General features: G+C 42.9%; 2 protein-coding genes across 4 annotated transcripts in view; one reads left to right on the plus strand and one right to left on the minus strand.

Annotated features, from left to right (window-relative positions):
- znf750 (zinc finger protein 750) overlaps nt 1–17740 on the minus strand; it is an 18769-nt gene extending 1029 nt beyond the window's left edge. Inside the window, exons 1-3 of the mRNA XM_071396050.1 lie at nt 17597–17740; nt 13385–14862; nt 24–639 (exon numbers count right to left, since the gene is read on the minus strand). Of these exons, the coding sequence (XP_071252151.1) occupies nt 24–639; nt 13385–14835 (2067 nt within the window). The 5' untranslated portion in view covers nt 14836–14862; nt 17597–17740. The remainder of the gene's footprint in view (nt 1–23; nt 640–13384; nt 14863–17596) is intronic.
- The window catches only part of tbcd (tubulin folding cofactor D), a 131939-nt gene that overhangs the window by 37774 nt on the left and 75163 nt on the right, over nt 1–19002 (plus strand). The gene's annotated exons all lie outside the window — the stretch shown is intronic.

The raw sequence follows: 19002 nt of genomic DNA on the forward strand, positions 1-19002 counted from the left end.
AGGCCTGAAGTTGTGTGTTTCACCTCTCTGGTGAGGCCTGAAGTTGTGTGTTTCACCTCTCTGGTGAGGCCTGAAGTTGTGTGTTTCACCTCTCTGGTGAGGGCTGTGGTTGTTGGGGGACAGGGGCAGTCTGTTGGTGTTGGGCGTACTGACGGGATGTCTGCTGCCATAGAGCTGAGGCTGCAGCTGGAGGAAGAGGAGGAGCTAGCCAGCTGGCAGAGAGCCAGGGCTGCAGTCTGTCTCTGTTGGTCACTGGGCTCCTTGTCTGTTTGGGTGGGAGCTGGGCTGGAGCCCTGTTGACTGAGATCCACTGCGATTAAGGTGGCCATTTTGGAGCAATGGTCTGGGTCGCCTGGTTGGACACTAACAAACTCCCTCCCTGAGGCGGCCATTTTGGAGCAGTGATCTGGACTGCCTGGTGTGGCCCGAAGGCTGAGGTTCAGTGGCAGGTCCTCCTCCGGGTGCCCTGTTTCAGGACAGCTCCCCCTGCTGGTGAAGAGGTCTGACTCCTGGTCCTTTTTGGAGAGGTTCAGGGGCATCAAATCTTCCTCAGTATCATCGTCATCGTCACCATCTCGTTCAGATGAGGAGTCGTTGCTTTCGTCAGAGGTGGAGTGCTCTGCGCGGTTGGCTGCCGACCTGAATGAGGAAGAAAGACAAATAATATGCATAAGATTAGACATCATCTGATACGTCTGTATAGACTAGTTAGATTAGACCACTGATACGTCTGTATAGACTAGTTAGATTAGACCACTGGTACGTCTGTATAGACTAGTTAGATTAGACCACTGATACGTCTGTATAGACTAGTTAGATTAGACCACTGATACGTCTGTATAGACTAGTTAGATTAGACCACTGGTACGTCTGTATAGACTAGTTAGATTAGACCACTGGTACGTCTGTATAGACTAGTTAGATTAGACCACTGATACGTCTGTATAGACTAGTTAGATTAGACCACTGGTACGTCTGTATAGACTAGTTAGATTAGACCACTGGTACGTCTGTATAGACTAGTTAGATTAGACCACTGATACGTCTGTATAGACTAGTTAGATTAGACCACTGATACGTCTGTATAGACTAGTTAGATTAGACCACTGATACGTCTGTATAGACTAGTTAGATTAGACCACTGATACGTCTGTATAGACTAGTTAGATTAGACCACTGGTACGTCTGTATAGACTAGTTAGATTAGACCACTGGTACGTCTGTATAGACTAGTTAGATTAGACCACTGATACGTCTGTATAGACTAGTTAGATTAGACCACTGATACGTCTGTATAGACTAGTTAGATTAGACCACTGATACGTCTGTATAGACTAGTTAGATTAGACCACTGGTACGTCTGTATAGACTAGTTAGATTAGACCACTGATACGTCTGTATAGACTAGTTAGATTAGACCACTGATACGTCTGTATAGACTAGTTAGATTAGACCACTGGTACGTCTGTATAGACTAGTTAGATTAGACCACTGGTACGTCTGTATAGACTAGTTAGATTAGACCACTGGTACGTCTGTATAGACTAGTTAGATTAGACCACTGATACGTCTGTATAGACTAGTTAGATTAGACCACTGATACGTCTGTATAGACTAGTTAGATTAGACCACTGGTACGTCTGTATAGACTAGTTAGATTAGACCACTGGTACGTCTGTATAGACTAGTTAGATTAGACCACTGGTACGTCTGTATAGACTAGTTAGATTAGACCACTGATACGTCTGTATAGACTAGTTAGATTAGACCACTGATACGTCTGTATAGACTAGTTAGATTAGACCACTGGTACGTCTGTATAGACTAGTTAGATTAGACCACTGGTACGTCTGTATAGACTAGTTAGATTAGACCACTTATACGTCTGTATAGACTAGTTAGATTAGACATAATCTGATACGTCTGTATAGACTAGTTAGATTAGACCACTGGTACGTCTGTATAGACTAGTTAGATTAGACCACTGATACGTCTGTATAGACTAGTTAGATTAGACCACTGATACGTCTGTATAGACTAGTTAGATTAGACCACTGATACGTCTGTATAGACTAGTTAGATTAGACCACTGGTACGTCTGTATAGACTAGTTAGATTAGACCACTGATACGTCTGTATAGACTAGTTAGATTAGACCACTGGTACGTCTGTATAGACTAGTTAGATTAGACCACTGATACGTCTGTATAGACTAGTTAGATTAGACCACTGATACGTCTGTATAGACTAGTTAGATTAGACCACTGATACGTCTGTATAGACTAGTTAGATTAGACCACTGGTACGTCTGTATAGACTAGTTAGATTAGACCACTGATACGTCTGTATAGACTAGTTAGATTAGACCACTGGTACGTCTGTATAGACTAGTTAGATTAGACCACTGATACGTCTGTATAGACTAGTTAGATTAGACCACTGGTACGTCTGTATAGACTAGTTAGATTAGACATAATCTGATACGTCTGTATAGACTAGTTAGATTAGACCACTGATACGTCTGTATAGACTAGTTAGATTAGACATCATCTGATACGTCTGTATAGACTAGTTAGATTAGACCACTGATACGTCTGTATAGACTAGTTAGATTAGACCACTGATACGTCTGTATAGACTAGTTAGATTAGACCACTGATACGTCTGTATAGACTAGTTAGATTAGACCACTGGTACGTCTGTATAGACTAGTTAGATTAGACCACTGGTACGTCTGTATAGACTAGTTAGATTAGACCACTGATACGTCTGTATAGACTATTTAGATTAGACATCATCTGATACGTCTGTATAGACTAGTTAGATTAGACCACTGGTACGTCTGTATAGACTAGTTAGATTAGACCACTGATACGTCTGTATAGACTAGTTAGATTAGACCACTGATACGTCTGTATAGACTAGTTAGATTAGACCACTGATACGTCTGTATAGACTAGTTAGATTAGACCACTGGTACGTCTGTATAGACTAGTTAGATTAGACCACTGATACGTCTGTATAGACTAGTTAGATTAGACCACTGGTACGTCTGTATAGACTAGTTAGATTAGACCACTGATACGTCTGTATAGACTAGTTAGATTAGACCACTGATACGTCTGTATAGACTAGTTAGATTAGACCACTGGTACGTCTGTATAGACTAGTTAGATTAGACCACTGGTACGTCTGTATAGACTAGTTAGATTAGACCACTGATACGTCTGTATAGACTAGTTAGATTAGACCACTGGTACGTCTGTATAGACTAGTTAGATTAGACCACTGATACGTCTGTATAGACTAGTTAGATTAGACCACTGGTACGTCTGTATAGACTAGTTAGATTAGACATAATCTGATACGTCTGTATAGACTAGTTAGATTAGACCACTGATACGTCTGTATAGACTAGTTAGATTAGACATAATCTGATACGTCTGTATAGACTAGTTAGATTAGACCACTGATACGTCTGTATAGACTAGTTAGATTAGACCACTGATACGTCTGTATAGACTAGTTAGATTAGACCACTGGTACGTCTGTATAGACTAGTTAGATTAGACCACTGATACGTCTGTATAGACTAGTTAGATTAGACCACTGATACGTCTGTATAGACTAGTTAGATTAGACCACTGATACGTCTGTATAGACTAGTTAGATTAGACATCATCTGATACGTCTGTATAGACTAGTTAGATTAGACCACTGATACGTCTGTATAGACTAGTTAGATTAGACCACTGATACGTCTGTATAGACTAGTTAGATTAGACCACTGATACGTCTGTATAGACTAGTTAGATTAGACCACTGATACGTCTGTATAGACTAGTTAGATTAGACCACTGATACGTCTGTATAGACTAGTTAGATTAGACCACTGATACGTCTGTATAGACTAGTTAGATTAGACCACTGATACGTCTGTATAGACTAGTTAGATTAGACCACTGGTACGTCTGTATAGACTAGTTAGATTAGACCACTGGTACGTCTGTATAGACTAGTTAGATTAGACCACTGATACGTCTGTATAGACTAGTTAGATTAGACCACTGGTACGTCTGTCTAGACTAGTTAGATTAGACCACTGATACGTCTGTATAGACTAGTTAGATTAGACCACTGGTACGTCTGTATAGACTAGTTAGATTAGACCACTGATACGTCTGTATAGACTAGTTAGATTAGACCACTGATACGTCTGTATAGACTAGTTAGATTAGACCACTGATACGTCTGTATAGACTAGTTAGATTAGACCACTGATACGTCTGTATAGACTAGTTAGATTAGACCACTGATACGTCTGTATAGACTAGTTAGATTAGACCACTGATACGTCTGTATAGACTAGTTAGATTAGACCACTGATACGTCTGTATAGACTAGTTAGATTAGACCACTGATACGTCTGTATAGACTAGTTAGATTAGACATCACTGATACGTCTGTATAGACTAGTTAGATTAGACATAATCTGGTACGTCTGTATAGACTAGTTAGATTAGACCACTGATACGTCTGTATAGACTAGTTAGATTAGACATAATCTGATACGTCTGTATAGACTAGTTAGATTAGACCACTGATACGTCTGTATAGACTAGTTAGATTAGACCACTGATACGTCTGTATAGACTAGTTAGATTAGACCACTGATACGTCCGTATAGACTAGTTAGATTAGACCACTGGTACGTCTGTATAGACTAGTTAGATTAGACCACTGATACGTCTGTATAGACTAGTTAGATTAGACCACTGGTACGTCTGTATAGACTAGTTAGATTAGACCACTGATACGTCTGTATAGACTAGTTAGATTAGACCACTGGTACGTCTGTATAGACTAGTTAGATTAGACCACTGATACGTCTGTATAGACTAGTTAGATTAGACCACTGGTACGTCTGTATAGACTAGTTAGATTAGACCACTGATACGTCTGTATAGACTAGTTAGATTAGACCACTGATACGTCTGTATAGACTAGTTAGATTAGACCACTGGTACGTCTGTATAGACTAGTTAGATTAGACCACTGATACGTCTGTATAGACTAGTTAGATTAGACCACTGATACGTCTGTATAGACTAGTTAGATTAGACCACTGGTACGTCTGTATAGACTAGTTAGATTAGACCACTGATACGTCTGTATAGACTAGTTAGATTAGACCACTGGTACGTCTGTATAGACTAGTTAGATTAGACCACTGATACGTCTGTATAGACTAGTTAGATTAGACCACTGGTACGTCTGTATAGACTAGTTAGATTAGACCACTGATACGTCTGTATAGACTAGTTAGATTAGACCACTGGTACGTCTGTATAGACTAGTTAGATTAGACCACTGATACGTCTGTATAGACTAGTTAGATTAGACCACTGATACGTCTGTATAGACTAGTTAGATTAGACCACTGGTACGTCTGTATAGACTAGTTAGATTAGACCACTGATACGTCTGTATAGACTAGTTAGATTAGACCACTGATACGTCTGTATAGACTAGTTAGATTAGACCACTGATACGTCTGTATAGACTAGTTAGATTAGACCACTGATACGTCTGTATAGACTAGTTAGATTAGACCACTGATACGTCTGTATAGACTAGTTAGATTAGACCACTGATACGTCTGTATAGACTAGTTAGATTAGACCACTGATACGTCTGTATAGACTAGTTAGATTAGACCACTGATACGTCTGTATAGACTAGTTAGATTAGACCACTGATACGTCTGTATAGACTAGTTAGATTAGACCACTGATACGTCTGTATAGACTAGTTAGATTAGACCACTGATACGTCTGTATAGACTAGTTAGATTAGACCACTGATACGTCTGTATAGACTAGTTAGATTAGACCACTGATACGTCTGTATAGACTAGTTAGATTAGACCACTGATACGTCTGTATAGACTAGTTAGATTAGACCACTGATACGTCTGTATAGACTAGTTAGATTAGACCACTGATACGTCTGTATAGACTAGTTAGATTAGACATCCACTGATACGTCTGTATAGACTAGTTAGATTAGACCACTGATACGTCTGTATAGACTAGTTAGATTAGACATCCACTGATACGTCTGTATAGACTAGTTAGATTAGACCACTGATACGTCTGTATAGACTAGTTAGATTAGACATCCACTGATACGTCTGTATAGACTAGTTAGATTAGACCACTGATACGTCTGTATAGACTAGTTAGATTAGACCACTGGTACGTCTGTATAGACTAGTTAGATTAGACCACTGGTACGTCTGTATAGACTAGTTAGATTAGACCACTGATACGTCTGTATAGACTAGTTAGATTAGACATCCACTGATACGTCTGTATAGACTAGTTAGATTAGACCACTGATACGTCTGTATAGACTAGTTAGATTAGACCACTGATACGTCTGTATAGACTAGTTAGATTAGACCACTGATACGTCTGTATAGACTAGTTAGATTAGACCACTGGTACGTCTGTATAGACTAGTTAGATTAGACCACTGGTACGTCTGTATAGACTAGTTAGATTAGACCACTGATACGTCTGTATAGACTAGTTAGATTAAACATCCACTGATACGTCTGTATAGACTAGTTAGATTAGACCACTGGTACGTCTGTATAGACTAGTTAGATTAGACATCCACTGATACGTCTGTATAGACTAGTTAGATTAGACCACTGATACGTCTGTATAGACTAGTTAGATTAGACCACTGATACGTCTGTATAGACTAGTTAGATTAGACCACTGATACGTCTGTATAGACTAGTTAGATTAGACCACTGATACGTCTGTATAGACTAGTTAGATTAGACATCCACTGATACGTCTGTATAGACTAGTTAGATTAGACCACTGATACGTCTGTATAGACTAGTTAGATTAGACCACTGATACGTCTGTATAGACTAGTTAGATTAGACCACTGATACGTCTGTATAGACTAGTTAGATTAGACCACTGATACGTCTGTATAGACTAGTTAGATTAGACATCCACTGATACGTCTGTATAGACTAGTTAGATTAGACCACTGATACGTCTGTATAGACTAGTTAGATTAGACATCCACTGATACGTCTGTATAGACTAGTTAGATTAGACCACTGATACGTCTGTATAGACTAGTTAGATTAGACATCCACTGATACGTCTGTATAGACTAGTTAGATTAGACCACTGATACGTCTGTGTAGACTAGTTAGATTAGACCACTGATACGTCTGTATAGACTAGTTAGATTAGACCACTGGTACGTCTGTATAGACTAGTTAGATTAGACCACTGGTACGTCTGTATAGACTAGTTAGATTAGACCACTGATACGTCTGTATAGACTAGTTAGATTAGACCACTGATACGTCTGTATAGACTAGTTAGATTAGACCACTGATACGTCTGTATAGACTAGTTAGATTAGACCACTGGTACGTCTGTATAGACTAGTTAGATTAGACCACTGATACGTCTGTATAGACTAGTTAGATTAGACCACTGGTACGTCTGTATAGACTAGTTAGATTAGACATCCACTGGTACGTCTGTATAGACTAGTTAGATTAGACCACTGGTACGTCTGTATAGACTAGTTAGATTAGACCACTGATACGTCTGTATAGACTAGTTAGATTAGACCACTGATACGTCTGTATAGACTAGTTAGATTAGACCACTGGTACGTCTGTATAGACTAGTTAGATTAGACCACTGATACGTCTGTATAGACTAGTTAGATTAGACCACTGATACGTCTGTATAGACTAGTTAGATTAGACCACTGATACGTCTGTATAGACTAGTTAGATTAGACCACTGATACGTCTGTATAGACTAGTTAGATTAGACCACTGATACGTCTGTATAGACTAGTTAGATTAGACATCCACTGGTACGTCTGTATAGACTAGTTAGATTAGACATCCACACTGGTACATCTGTATAGACTAGTTAGATTAGACCACTGGTACGTCTGTATAGACTAGTTAGATTAGACATCCACACTGATACGCCTGTATAGACTAGTTAGATTAGACATCCACACTGGTACATCTGTATAGACTAGTTAGATTAGACCACTGGTACGTCTGTATAGACTAGTTAGATTAGACATCCACTGATACGTCTGTATAGACTAGTTAGATTAGACCACTGATACGTCTGTATAGACTAGTTAGATTAGACCACTGATACGTCTGTATAGACTAGTTAGATTAGACCACTGGTACGTCTGTATAGACTAGTTAGATTAGACATCCACACTGATACGCCTGTATAGACTAGTTAGATTAGACATCCACACTGGTACATCTGTATAGACTAGTTAGATTAGACCACTGGTACGTCTGTATAGACTAGTTAGATTAGACATCCACTGATACGTCTGTATAGACTAGTTAGATTAGACATCCACTGATACGTCTGTATAGACTAGTTAGATTAGACCACTGATACGTCTGTATAGACTAGTTAGATTAGACCACTGATACGTCTGTATAGACTAGTTAGATTAGACCACTGATACGTCTGTATAGACTAGTTAGATTAGACCACTGGTACGTCTGTATAGACTAGTTAGATTAGACCACTGGTACGTCTGTATAGACTAGTTAGATTAGACCACTGATACGTCTGTATAGACTAGTTAGATTAGACCACTGATACGTCTGTATAGACTAGTTAGATTAGACCACTGATACGTCTGTATAGACTAGTTAGATTAGACCACTGATACGTCTGTATAGACTAGTTAGATTAGACCACTGATACGTCTGTATAGACTAGTTAGATTAGACCACTGGTACGTCTGTATAGACTAGTTAGATTAGACCACTGATACGTCTGTATAGACTAGTTAGATTAGACCACTGGTACGTCTGTATAGACTAGTTAGATTAGACCACTGATACGTCTGTATAGACTAGTTAGATTAGACATCCACTGGTACGTCTGTATAGACTAGTTAGATTAGACCACTGGTACGTCTGTATAGACTAGTTAGATTAGACCACTGATACGTCTGTATAGACTAGTTAGATTAGACCACTGATACGTCTGTATAGACTAGTTAGATTAGACCACTGATACGTCTGTATAGACTAGTTAGATTAGACCACTGGTACGTCTGTATAGACTAGTTAGATTAGACCACTGGTACGTCTGTATAGACTAGTTAGATTAGACCACTGATACGTCTGTATAGACTAGTTAGATTAGACCACTGATACGTCTGTATAGACTAGTTAGATTAGACCACTGATACGTCTGTATAGACTAGTTAGATTAGACCACTGATACGTCTGTATAGACTAGTTAGATTAGACCACTGATACGTCTGTATAGACTAGTTAGATTAGACCACTGGTACGTCTGTATAGACTAGTTAGATTAGACCACTGATACGTCTGTATAGACTAGTTAGATTAGACCACTGGTACGTCTGTATAGACTAGTTAGATTAGACCACTGATACGTCTGTATAGACTAGTTAGATTAGACATCCACTGGTACGTCTGTATAGACTAGTTAGATTAGACCACTGGTACGTCTGTATAGACTAGTTAGATTAGACCACTGATACGTCTGTATAGACTAGTTAGATTAGACCACTGATACGTCTGTATAGACTAGTTAGATTAGACCACTGATACGTCTGTATAGACTAGTTAGATTAGACCACTGATACGTCTGTATAGACTAGTTAGATTAGACATCCACTGGTACGTCTGTATAGACTAGTTAGATTAGACCACTGATACGTCTGTATAGACTAGTTAGATTAGACCACTGATACGTCTGTATAGACTAGTTAGATTAGACCACTGATACGTCTGTATAGACTAGTTAGATTAGACATCCACTGGTACGTCTGTATAGACTAGTTAGATTAGACATCCACTGGTACGTCTGTATAGACTAGTTAGATTAGACCACTGGTACGTCTGTATAGACTAGTTAGATTAGACCACTGATACGTCTGTATAGACTAGTTAGATTAGACCACTGGTACGTCTGTATAGACTAGTTAGATTAGACCACTGATACGTCTGTATAGACTAGTTAGATTAGACCACTGATACGTCTGTATAGACTAGTTAGATTAGACATCCACACTGATACGCCTGTATAGACTAGTTAGATTAGACATCCACACTGGTACATCTGTATAGACTAGTTAGATTAGACCACTGGTACGTCTGTATAGACTAGTTAGATTAGACATCCACTGATACGTCTGTATAGACTAGTTAGATTAGACATCCACTGATACGTCTGTATAGACTAGTTAGATTAGACCACTGATACGTCTGTATAGACTAGTTAGATTAGACCACTGATACGTCTGTATAGACTAGTTAGATTAGACCACTGATACGTCTGTATAGACTAGTTAGATTAGACCACTGGTACGTCTGTATAGACTAGTTAGATTAGACCACTGGTACGTCTGTATAGACTAGTTAGATTAGACCACTGATACGTCTGTATAGACTAGTTAGATTAGACCACTGATACGTCTGTATAGACTAGTTAGATTAGACCACTGATACGTCTGTATAGACTAGTTAGATTAGACCACTGGTACGTCTGTATAGACTAGTTAGATTAGACCACTGGTACGTCTGTATAGACTAGTTAGATTAGACCACTGGTACGTCTGTATAGACTAGTTAGATTAGACCACTGGTACGTCTGTATAGACTAGTTAGATTAGACCACTGATACGTCTGTATAGACTAGTTAGATTAGACATCCACTGGTACGTCTGTATAGACTAGTTAGATTAGACCACTGGTACGTCTGTATAGACTAGTTAGATTAGACCACTGGTACGTCTGTATAGACTAGTTAGATTAGACCACTGATACGTCTGTATAGACTAGTTAGATTAGACCACTGATACGTCTGTATAGACTAGTTAGATTAGACCACTGATACGTCTGTATAGACTAGTTAGATTAGACATCCACTGGTACGTCTGTATAGACTAGTTAGATTAGACCACTGGTACGTCTGTATAGACTAGTTAGATTAGACCACTGATACGTCTGTATAGACTAGTTAGATTAGACCACTGGTACGTCTGTATAGACTAGTTAGATTAGACCACTGATACGTCTGTATAGACTAGTTAGATTAGACCACTGGTACGTCTGTATAGACTAGTTAGATTAGACCACTGATACGTCTGTATAGACTAGTTAGATTAGACATCCACTGGTACGTCTGTATAGACTAGTTAGATTAGACCACTGGTACGTCTGTATAGACTAGTTAGATTAGACCACTGATACGTCTGTATAGACTAGTTAGATTAGACCACTGATACGTCTGTATAGACTAGTTAGATTAGACCACTGATACGTCTGTATAGACTAGTTAGATTAGACCACTGATACGTCTGTATAGACTAGTTAGATTAGACATCCACTGGTACGTCTGTATAGACTAGTTAGATTAGACCACTGATACGTCTGTATAGACTAGTTAGATTAGACCACTGATACGTCTGTATAGACTAGTTAGATTAGACCACTGATACGTCTGTATAGACTAGTTAGATTAGACCACTGATACGTCTGTATAGACTAGTTAGATTAGACATCCACTGGTACGTCTGTATAGACTAGTTAGATTAGACCACTGATACGTCTGTATAGACTAGTTAGATTAGACCACTGATACGTCTGTATAGACTAGTTAGATTAGACCACTGATACGTCTGTATAGACTAGTTAGATTAGACATCCACTGGTACGTCTGTATAGACTAGTTAGATTAGACCACTGGTACGTCTGTATAGACTAGTTAGATTAGACCACTGATACGTCTGTATAGACTAGTTAGATTAGACCACTGATACGTCTGTATAGACTAGTTAGATTAGACCACTGATACGTCTGTATAGACTAGTTAGATTAGACCACTGATACGTCTGTATAGACTAGTTAGATTAGACCACTGATACGTCTGTATAGACTAGTTAGATTAGACCACTGGTACGTCTGTATAGACTAGTTAGATTAGACATAATCTGATACGTCTGTATAGACTAGTTAGATTAGACATAATCTGATACGTCTGTATAGACTAGTTAGATTAGACCACTGGTACATCTGTATAGACTAGTTAGATTAGACATCACTGATACGTCTGTATAGACTAGTTAGATTAGACCACTGATACGTCTGTATAGACTAGTTAGATTAGACCACTGATACGTCTGTATAGACTAGTTAGATTAGACCACTGATACGTCTGTATAGACTAGTTAGATTAGACCACTGATACGTCTGTATAGACTAGTTAGATTAGACATAATCTGATACGTCTGTATAGACTAGTTAGATTAGACATAATCTGATACGTCTGTATAGACTAGTTAGATTAGACATCATCTGATACGTCTGTATAGACTAGTTAGATTAGACCACTGATACGTCTGTATAGACTAGTTAGATTAGACCACTGATACGTCTGTATAGACTAGTTAGATTAGACCACTGATACGTCTGTATAGACTAGTTAGATTAGACCACTGATACGTCTGTATAGACTAGTTAGATTAGACCACTGATACGTCTGTATAGACTAGTTAGATTAGACCACTGATACGTCTGTATAGACTAGTTAGATTAGACCACTGATACGTCTGTATAGACTAGTTAGATTAGACCACTGGTACGTCTGTATAGACTAGTTAGATTAGACCACTGATACGTCTGTATAGACTAGTTAGATTAGACATAATCTGATACGTCTGTATAGACTAGTTAGATTAGACCACTGATACGTCTGTATAGACTAGTTAGATTAGACATAATCTGATACGTCTGTATAGACTAGTTAGATTAGACCACTGATACGTCTGTATAGACTAGTTAGATTAGACATAATCTGATACGTCTGTATAGACTAGTTAGATTAGACCACTGATACGTCTGTATAGACTAGTTAGATTAGACCACTGATACGTCTGTATAGACTAGTTAGATTAGACCACTGATACGTCTGTATAGACTAGTTAGATTAGACCACTGATACGTCTGTATAGACTAGTTAGATTAGACCACTGATACGTCTGTATAGACTAGTTAGATTAGACATCCACTGATACGTCTGTATAGACTAGTTAGATTAGACCACTGATACGTCTGTATAGACTAGTTAGATTAGACATCCACTGATACGTCTGTATAGACTAGTTAGATTAGACCACTGGTACGTCTGTATAGACTAGTTAGATTAGACCACTGGTACGTCTGTATAGACTAGTTAGTGCTTCAGCTGTTTTGACTGGTAAAGAGTTGTGTGAGGAGAGTGCATGTAGCTGTATCATCACTTACCCTCTTTCCATGTGCGTCGTCAAGCTCTGTGGTGCGTCCTCTTTGCTCGCGTCTACTCTGATTGGCTGCGAGGCTGGCTCTGGTCCTCCTGATTGGTTGACAGGCTGTGGTCCCCCCAGGACGGTACATCTGGAACCATCAGTAGTGTCTCTCTGGGTGAAGGGGTGTGGAGGGCTGGGTCTGTCAGGTGAGCCCAAGGCAGAACACCCCTCCATGGGGCTCAGTCCGGTGGGCTTTTCTCTGCTCTGCTCCACCTGGCTGGTCCCTTCCTCCGTGGGTCTGCTGTGGGGTTCACCATGGAGCCTGGGGTGGAGGTAAAAGTCATAGTCCCTAGGTCCCAGGCCGGGACCTGGTCCTGGGCCGTACACATCCAGAGGAAGGTACCTGGAGCCTGGGAGAGGGATGGGGTGTGGGTGGTGGTCCGGGGGGCGGTACAGGCCATAGGGCAGGGGGAGACCGTATCTGTAGGGGTATGGAGGGATGAGAGATGGGTGGGAGTGGTCCGGGTTAATGGGTATCACAGGTCTTTGTGGGGTCTCCAGGAAGCTAGGCCGGTAGGTCTGGGAGTTTGGCCCAGAAAGGTGATGCGTCCCTGGGATGAAGTAGGGCTGGTAGAGGGGGTGGAGGGCCGGGTGGCGATCAGGAAACAGGTAGGGAGGGTACTCGGGTATTATGTGAGGTGGGAGGGGCTTCAGCGGCATGGAGGCTGCTGCCATTGGGCCCCAGGCGAAGGTGGGGTTATGGAATGATGGCATGGGTGGAGTCAGAGACGGCTCCCCTGATTGGTTGTGGGACGACTTTAGCGCGCCCTCTGGGTTCTCCCTATTGGGTGTGACTTGGGAGAAGGCTGACGGGCGTGGCAAAGCCTTGGCCTCTTTGAGTTCCTTTGTGTCTGATTTGATCACACTCTGAATGTCTTTCCTGACTGGACTCCCACACGCCTCCTCTCTCTCCTCCTCCTCCTCTCTCTCCTTCTTCTCTCTCTTCTCCTTCTCCTCCTCTCTCTCCTTCTTCTCTCTCTCCTCCTCCTCCTCCTCCTTCTCTTCTCTCCTGTTCTCCACTCCTCCTCTGTGACCCTCAGGGGTCATGAGCCGCTCCACAGGAAGTGGCCCTGATCTGTCTTTCAGGGTTAAAGATGCCAGTTTGTCGTTGGCAGGGCCAGGGGTCATGAGCCGCTCCACAGGAAGTGGCCCTGATCTGTCTTTCAGGGTTAAAGATGCCAGTTTGTCGTTGGCAGGGCCAGGGGTCTTGGTCTGCCTCCCCGTGTTGCCTCCTTTCTGAGACACCAGTGATATGGAGTTCATACAGAGGTTGTATTTCATGTGGTTGAACAGGTGAGACTTCTCGTTGCAGGTGAACGGACACTGGAAACACTGGTACTTGTAGGGCTTGCCTGGGGGCCGTGGGATGTAGTGAGGCCTCTTGGGCTTGCGCTCCTGAACGCTGAGCATTTTGGATCTGGTGTGTGTGTAGTTTCACTGCAAAGACAAGAGGAACAGATTGACGGATTAGTTGTGCTGCACATTGACATACATTTTTATAATGCATTCTTCACATTATGTGTACAATGAAATGTGTTTTAACGCTTAGTTTCTTTACATCATTAATGATCTTTAAGGAAATGTCAGGCTAGATGAGTGTTTTAGGACCTTTTTGTTAATGATTCTTTTGTTGGAAAGGTTTGTGTTAACAGCACATTCTCTCCCAGCGTTTACTGAGTAGGATTAACATGGCTACTAGTCCAGTTCAACTGGTTCAGCTAGAGGAGGAGACTAGTTAGACTAGTTTACACTGACCTCTGCTCTCTGTGTCTTTATCTGCTCAGGCCAAAGAAAGAAGGACATGAACCACTGCACCCTCAGGGCATATAGTCCAGTCCACACATATACATACGCACATGGATCAAGCCAAGCGTCCTAGTATGGAAATGAGAATGAACTGAGTCAAACTTGTGCCAGATGGACAGATAGTAGTGTGGGTCTGCCTCTGTGTGAGTAGAGCCCCTCAGGCTAACCTATTCCACTAACAGTTGCTCTGTATGTTATGCTTGGAACAAGGAACAACTATCCAGCTTTCACAGTATGCAAACTACCTGCATGTTATGTTTGCATAGACCATCATTGTCATGGGTGGCTGGTTATGTCTCTACATAGGTAGACCCCATCATGCCTAGGCTCATGTCCTATAGTAGGTAATGGATGGTTGTGTGTGTCTCTCTCTCTCTCCTGTATATCTATCCTGTCTATCTGTCTAGGTAGGCAGGAGAGTGGCTAGACTAGGCATCATCCAGGCAGGTAGGCAGGAGAGTGTCTAGACTAGGCATCATCCAGGCAGGTAGGCAGGAGAGTTGCTAGACTAGGCATCATCCAGGCAGGTAGGCAGGAGAATGGCTAGACTAGGCATCATCCAGGCAGGTAGGCAGGAGAGTGGCTAGACTAGGCATCATCCAGGCAGGTAGGCAGGAGAGTGTCTAGACTAGGCATCATCCAGGCAGGTAGGCAGGAGAGTGGCTAGACTAGGCATCATCCAGGCAGGTAGGCAGGAGAGTGGCTAGACTAGGCATCATCCAGGCAGGTAGGCAGGAGAGTGGCTAGACTAGGCATCATCCAGGCAGGTAGGCAGGAGAGTGGCTAGACTAGGCATCATCCAGGCAGGTAGGCAGGAGAGTGGCTAGACTAGGCATCATCCAGTCAGGTAGGCAGGAGAGTGTCTAGACTAGGCATCATCCAGTCAGGTAGGCAGGATAGTGGTTAGACTAGGCATCATCCAGGCAGGTAGGCAGGAGAGTGGTTAGACTAGGCATCATCCAGGCAGGTAGGCAGAGCAGGAGATCAGTAGGTAGACCTCACCCTGCCTAGCAGACCTGGAGGGCATGTAACGACATGCTCCTCTCTCTCTGTCTCTCTCTCTGTCTCTCTCTCTCTCACTAAACTGCCTGCCTGAAGGTGTGGGAACCGAAAGGCACCTGTTTCCCATGACTACACCTGTGCTGCAGCGGGATGCAGTGATACGTGGCTCTAGGCACGGGCATGGCACTACTACAGCGGGCTAGTCAGCTAGGCTCAGACACATCCCCTTATCTGATGAGCTCATCACACCACATCAACCTTGTAGAGAGAGTATGACTGGCCTTCTGACAGCATGGTCTTCCTGGAGAGACTGTTACTCAGGAGTCAGGGGCTTACTTACAGGGAAAAACTGTGCGTGTGTGTGTGTGTGTGTGTGTGTGTGTGTGTGTGTGTGTGTGCGCGTGCGTAGTAAACTGACACAGCAACGGCGAACGACAACTAAGATGCAGCAGCACCAGTTAAAGGGTGTTGATACACATCTAAATTGGAACTGGTATTCAAATGAGAACCGTCTCAGTTTAACGGGTTTATAACAAATCAGATGTTTTCCTTTCAGAAAGAGCTGTCACCTAAGGCCCTGTGTTCAGGTTAGGATACACACACACACACACACACACACACACACACACACACACACACACACACACACACACGGTTCAGGGCTCCGCCTAAAGAGACTGAACCGTTCCGTCACACACTGTCGCAAGAAGTCGTCTCTCAGGTTCCTGCTCAGGTGTGGTGCAGAACGGATCGCCACTCCCTTCTCAAGAAGAGAAATCGGTTGGTAAAACCTTGTTGGTTGTAATATCTTGCTATCATTACCTGGAACAGAGCCAGCACTCAGTCTCACCAGACACAAAGCCCCTCACAGAAACAACGCCGGTTTCTTATCCCTTCCCAACTCAAACCCTCTCGTCCATATCACCCACACCCCACCCCATATCTCCTCCATATCAGGTGTTCTTAGTAAACATCTGGTTCATCTAACCAACAACATGTTGTCATCAGTTCCATGTGCTATGATCCACTTCTTCTGTCTCAGACACAACAAGCCAGTGTTGACTGTTGAGCTAGTGGCCAGGTGTGTTTGTGGGTCTGTCCGTCAGTACCATGCAGGCAGTAGGTTATTAGAACACACAGGTAACAGGTGGCCTAACAGGTGTCTCACCTCACCCCAAAATACACCTGTAGACTCAGCTTCACATGTAAACCCCAACACACTGAACCACAGACCGGTTACAAGGTACCATTCAGCTGGATATGCAGAAAATAAATAACGGCTTGTCATGATTGCGTTCACCAACTGCCGTTTCTCTTGACCGGTTAAACTCGTGGTAGTTAGGTAGTGAGAAAGCAGTCTTACCTGCTCTGTTTGTGAGGATGCTCGCTCCAGAGTGTGGGAGCATCAGCCAGTAGGTCTGTGACCGTGTCTCCAGTAGTGTCCCAAATGTGTGTGTGCTCTGCTGCCTGGTCTGTGGTGAGTGTTGATCTGACTTCCTGTCTGTGAGGTCTTACCTGTCCTGTTACCTTGGACTAGTTTACCTAGGAGGCGGAGCCTACTTTATCCCAACAGTAACAGTAGGGCCCTGAGTGGGTGTGGCCTCCAGCAGCAGTAGAGCCCTGAGGCAACATCCATCCTAGCTGAATATTAGTCAAGCCCCGAGACACCATTTACATGATGGGAGAAAGACAGAGACGGTTATCTCTCTCTCTCTCAGGCAACATCCATCCTAGCTGAATATTAGTCAAGCCCCGAGACACCATTTACATGATGGGAGAAAACAAACTATCTGTCTCTGTCTGTCCTTCCGTCTCCGTTTTCTCTCTCCCTCCCTGTCTCTCTCTCTCCCTCCCTGTCTGTCTGTCTGTCTCCCTCCCTGTCTGTCTGTCTCCCTCCCTGTCTGTCTGTCTCCCTCCCTGTCTCCCTCCCTCCCTCCCTCCCTCCCTCCCTCCCTCCCTCCCTCCCTCCCTCCCTCCCTCCCTCCCTCTCTCTCTGTCTGTCTGTCTGTCTCCGTCCCTCTCTCCCTGTCTGTCTCCGTCCCTGTCTATCTGTCTCCCTCCCTGTCTGTCTGTCTCCCTGTCTGTCTGTCTGTCTCCCTGTCTGTCTGTCTCCCTCCCTCCCTGTCTGTCTGTCTGTCTGTCTCCCTCCCTCCCTCCCCGTCTGTCTGTCTCCCTCCCTCCCTCTCTGTCTGTCTGTCTGTCTGTCTCCGTCCCTCTCTCCCTGTCTGTCTGTCTCTGTCTCCCTCCCTCCCTGTCTGTCTCCCTCCATGTCTGTCTGTCTCCCTCCCTGTCTGTCTGTCTCCCTGTCTGTCTGTCTCCCTGTCTGTCTGTCTCCCTCCCTGTCTGTCTCCCTCCCTGTCTGTCTGTCTGTCTGTCTCCCTCCCTCCCTGTCTGTCTGTCTGTCTCCCTCCCTGTCTGTCTGTCTGTCTGTCTGTCTGTCTGTCTGTCTGTCTGTCTGTCTGTCTGTCTGTCTGTCTGTCTGTCTGTCTGTCTGTCTGTCTCCCTCCCTGTCTGTCTCCCTCCCTGTCTGTCTGTCTCCCTCCCTGTCTGTCTCCCTCCCTGTCTGTCTGTCTCCCTCCCTGTCTGTCTGTCTCCCTCCCTGTCTCTCTCCCTCCCTGTCTCTCTCCCTCCCTGTCTCTCTCCCTCCCTGTCTCTCTCCCTCCCTGTCTCTCTCCCTCCCTGTCTCTCTCCCTCCCTCCCTGTCTGTCTCCCTCCCTGTCTCTCTCCCTCCCTCTCCCTCCCTGTCTGTATTGTTCTCCTTCATGGGAA

Source organism: Salvelinus alpinus, chromosome 1 (assembly GCF_045679555.1).
Source record: "Salvelinus alpinus chromosome 1, SLU_Salpinus.1, whole genome shotgun sequence".
NCBI classification, from domain to species: domain Eukaryota; kingdom Metazoa; phylum Chordata; class Actinopteri; order Salmoniformes; family Salmonidae; genus Salvelinus; species Salvelinus alpinus.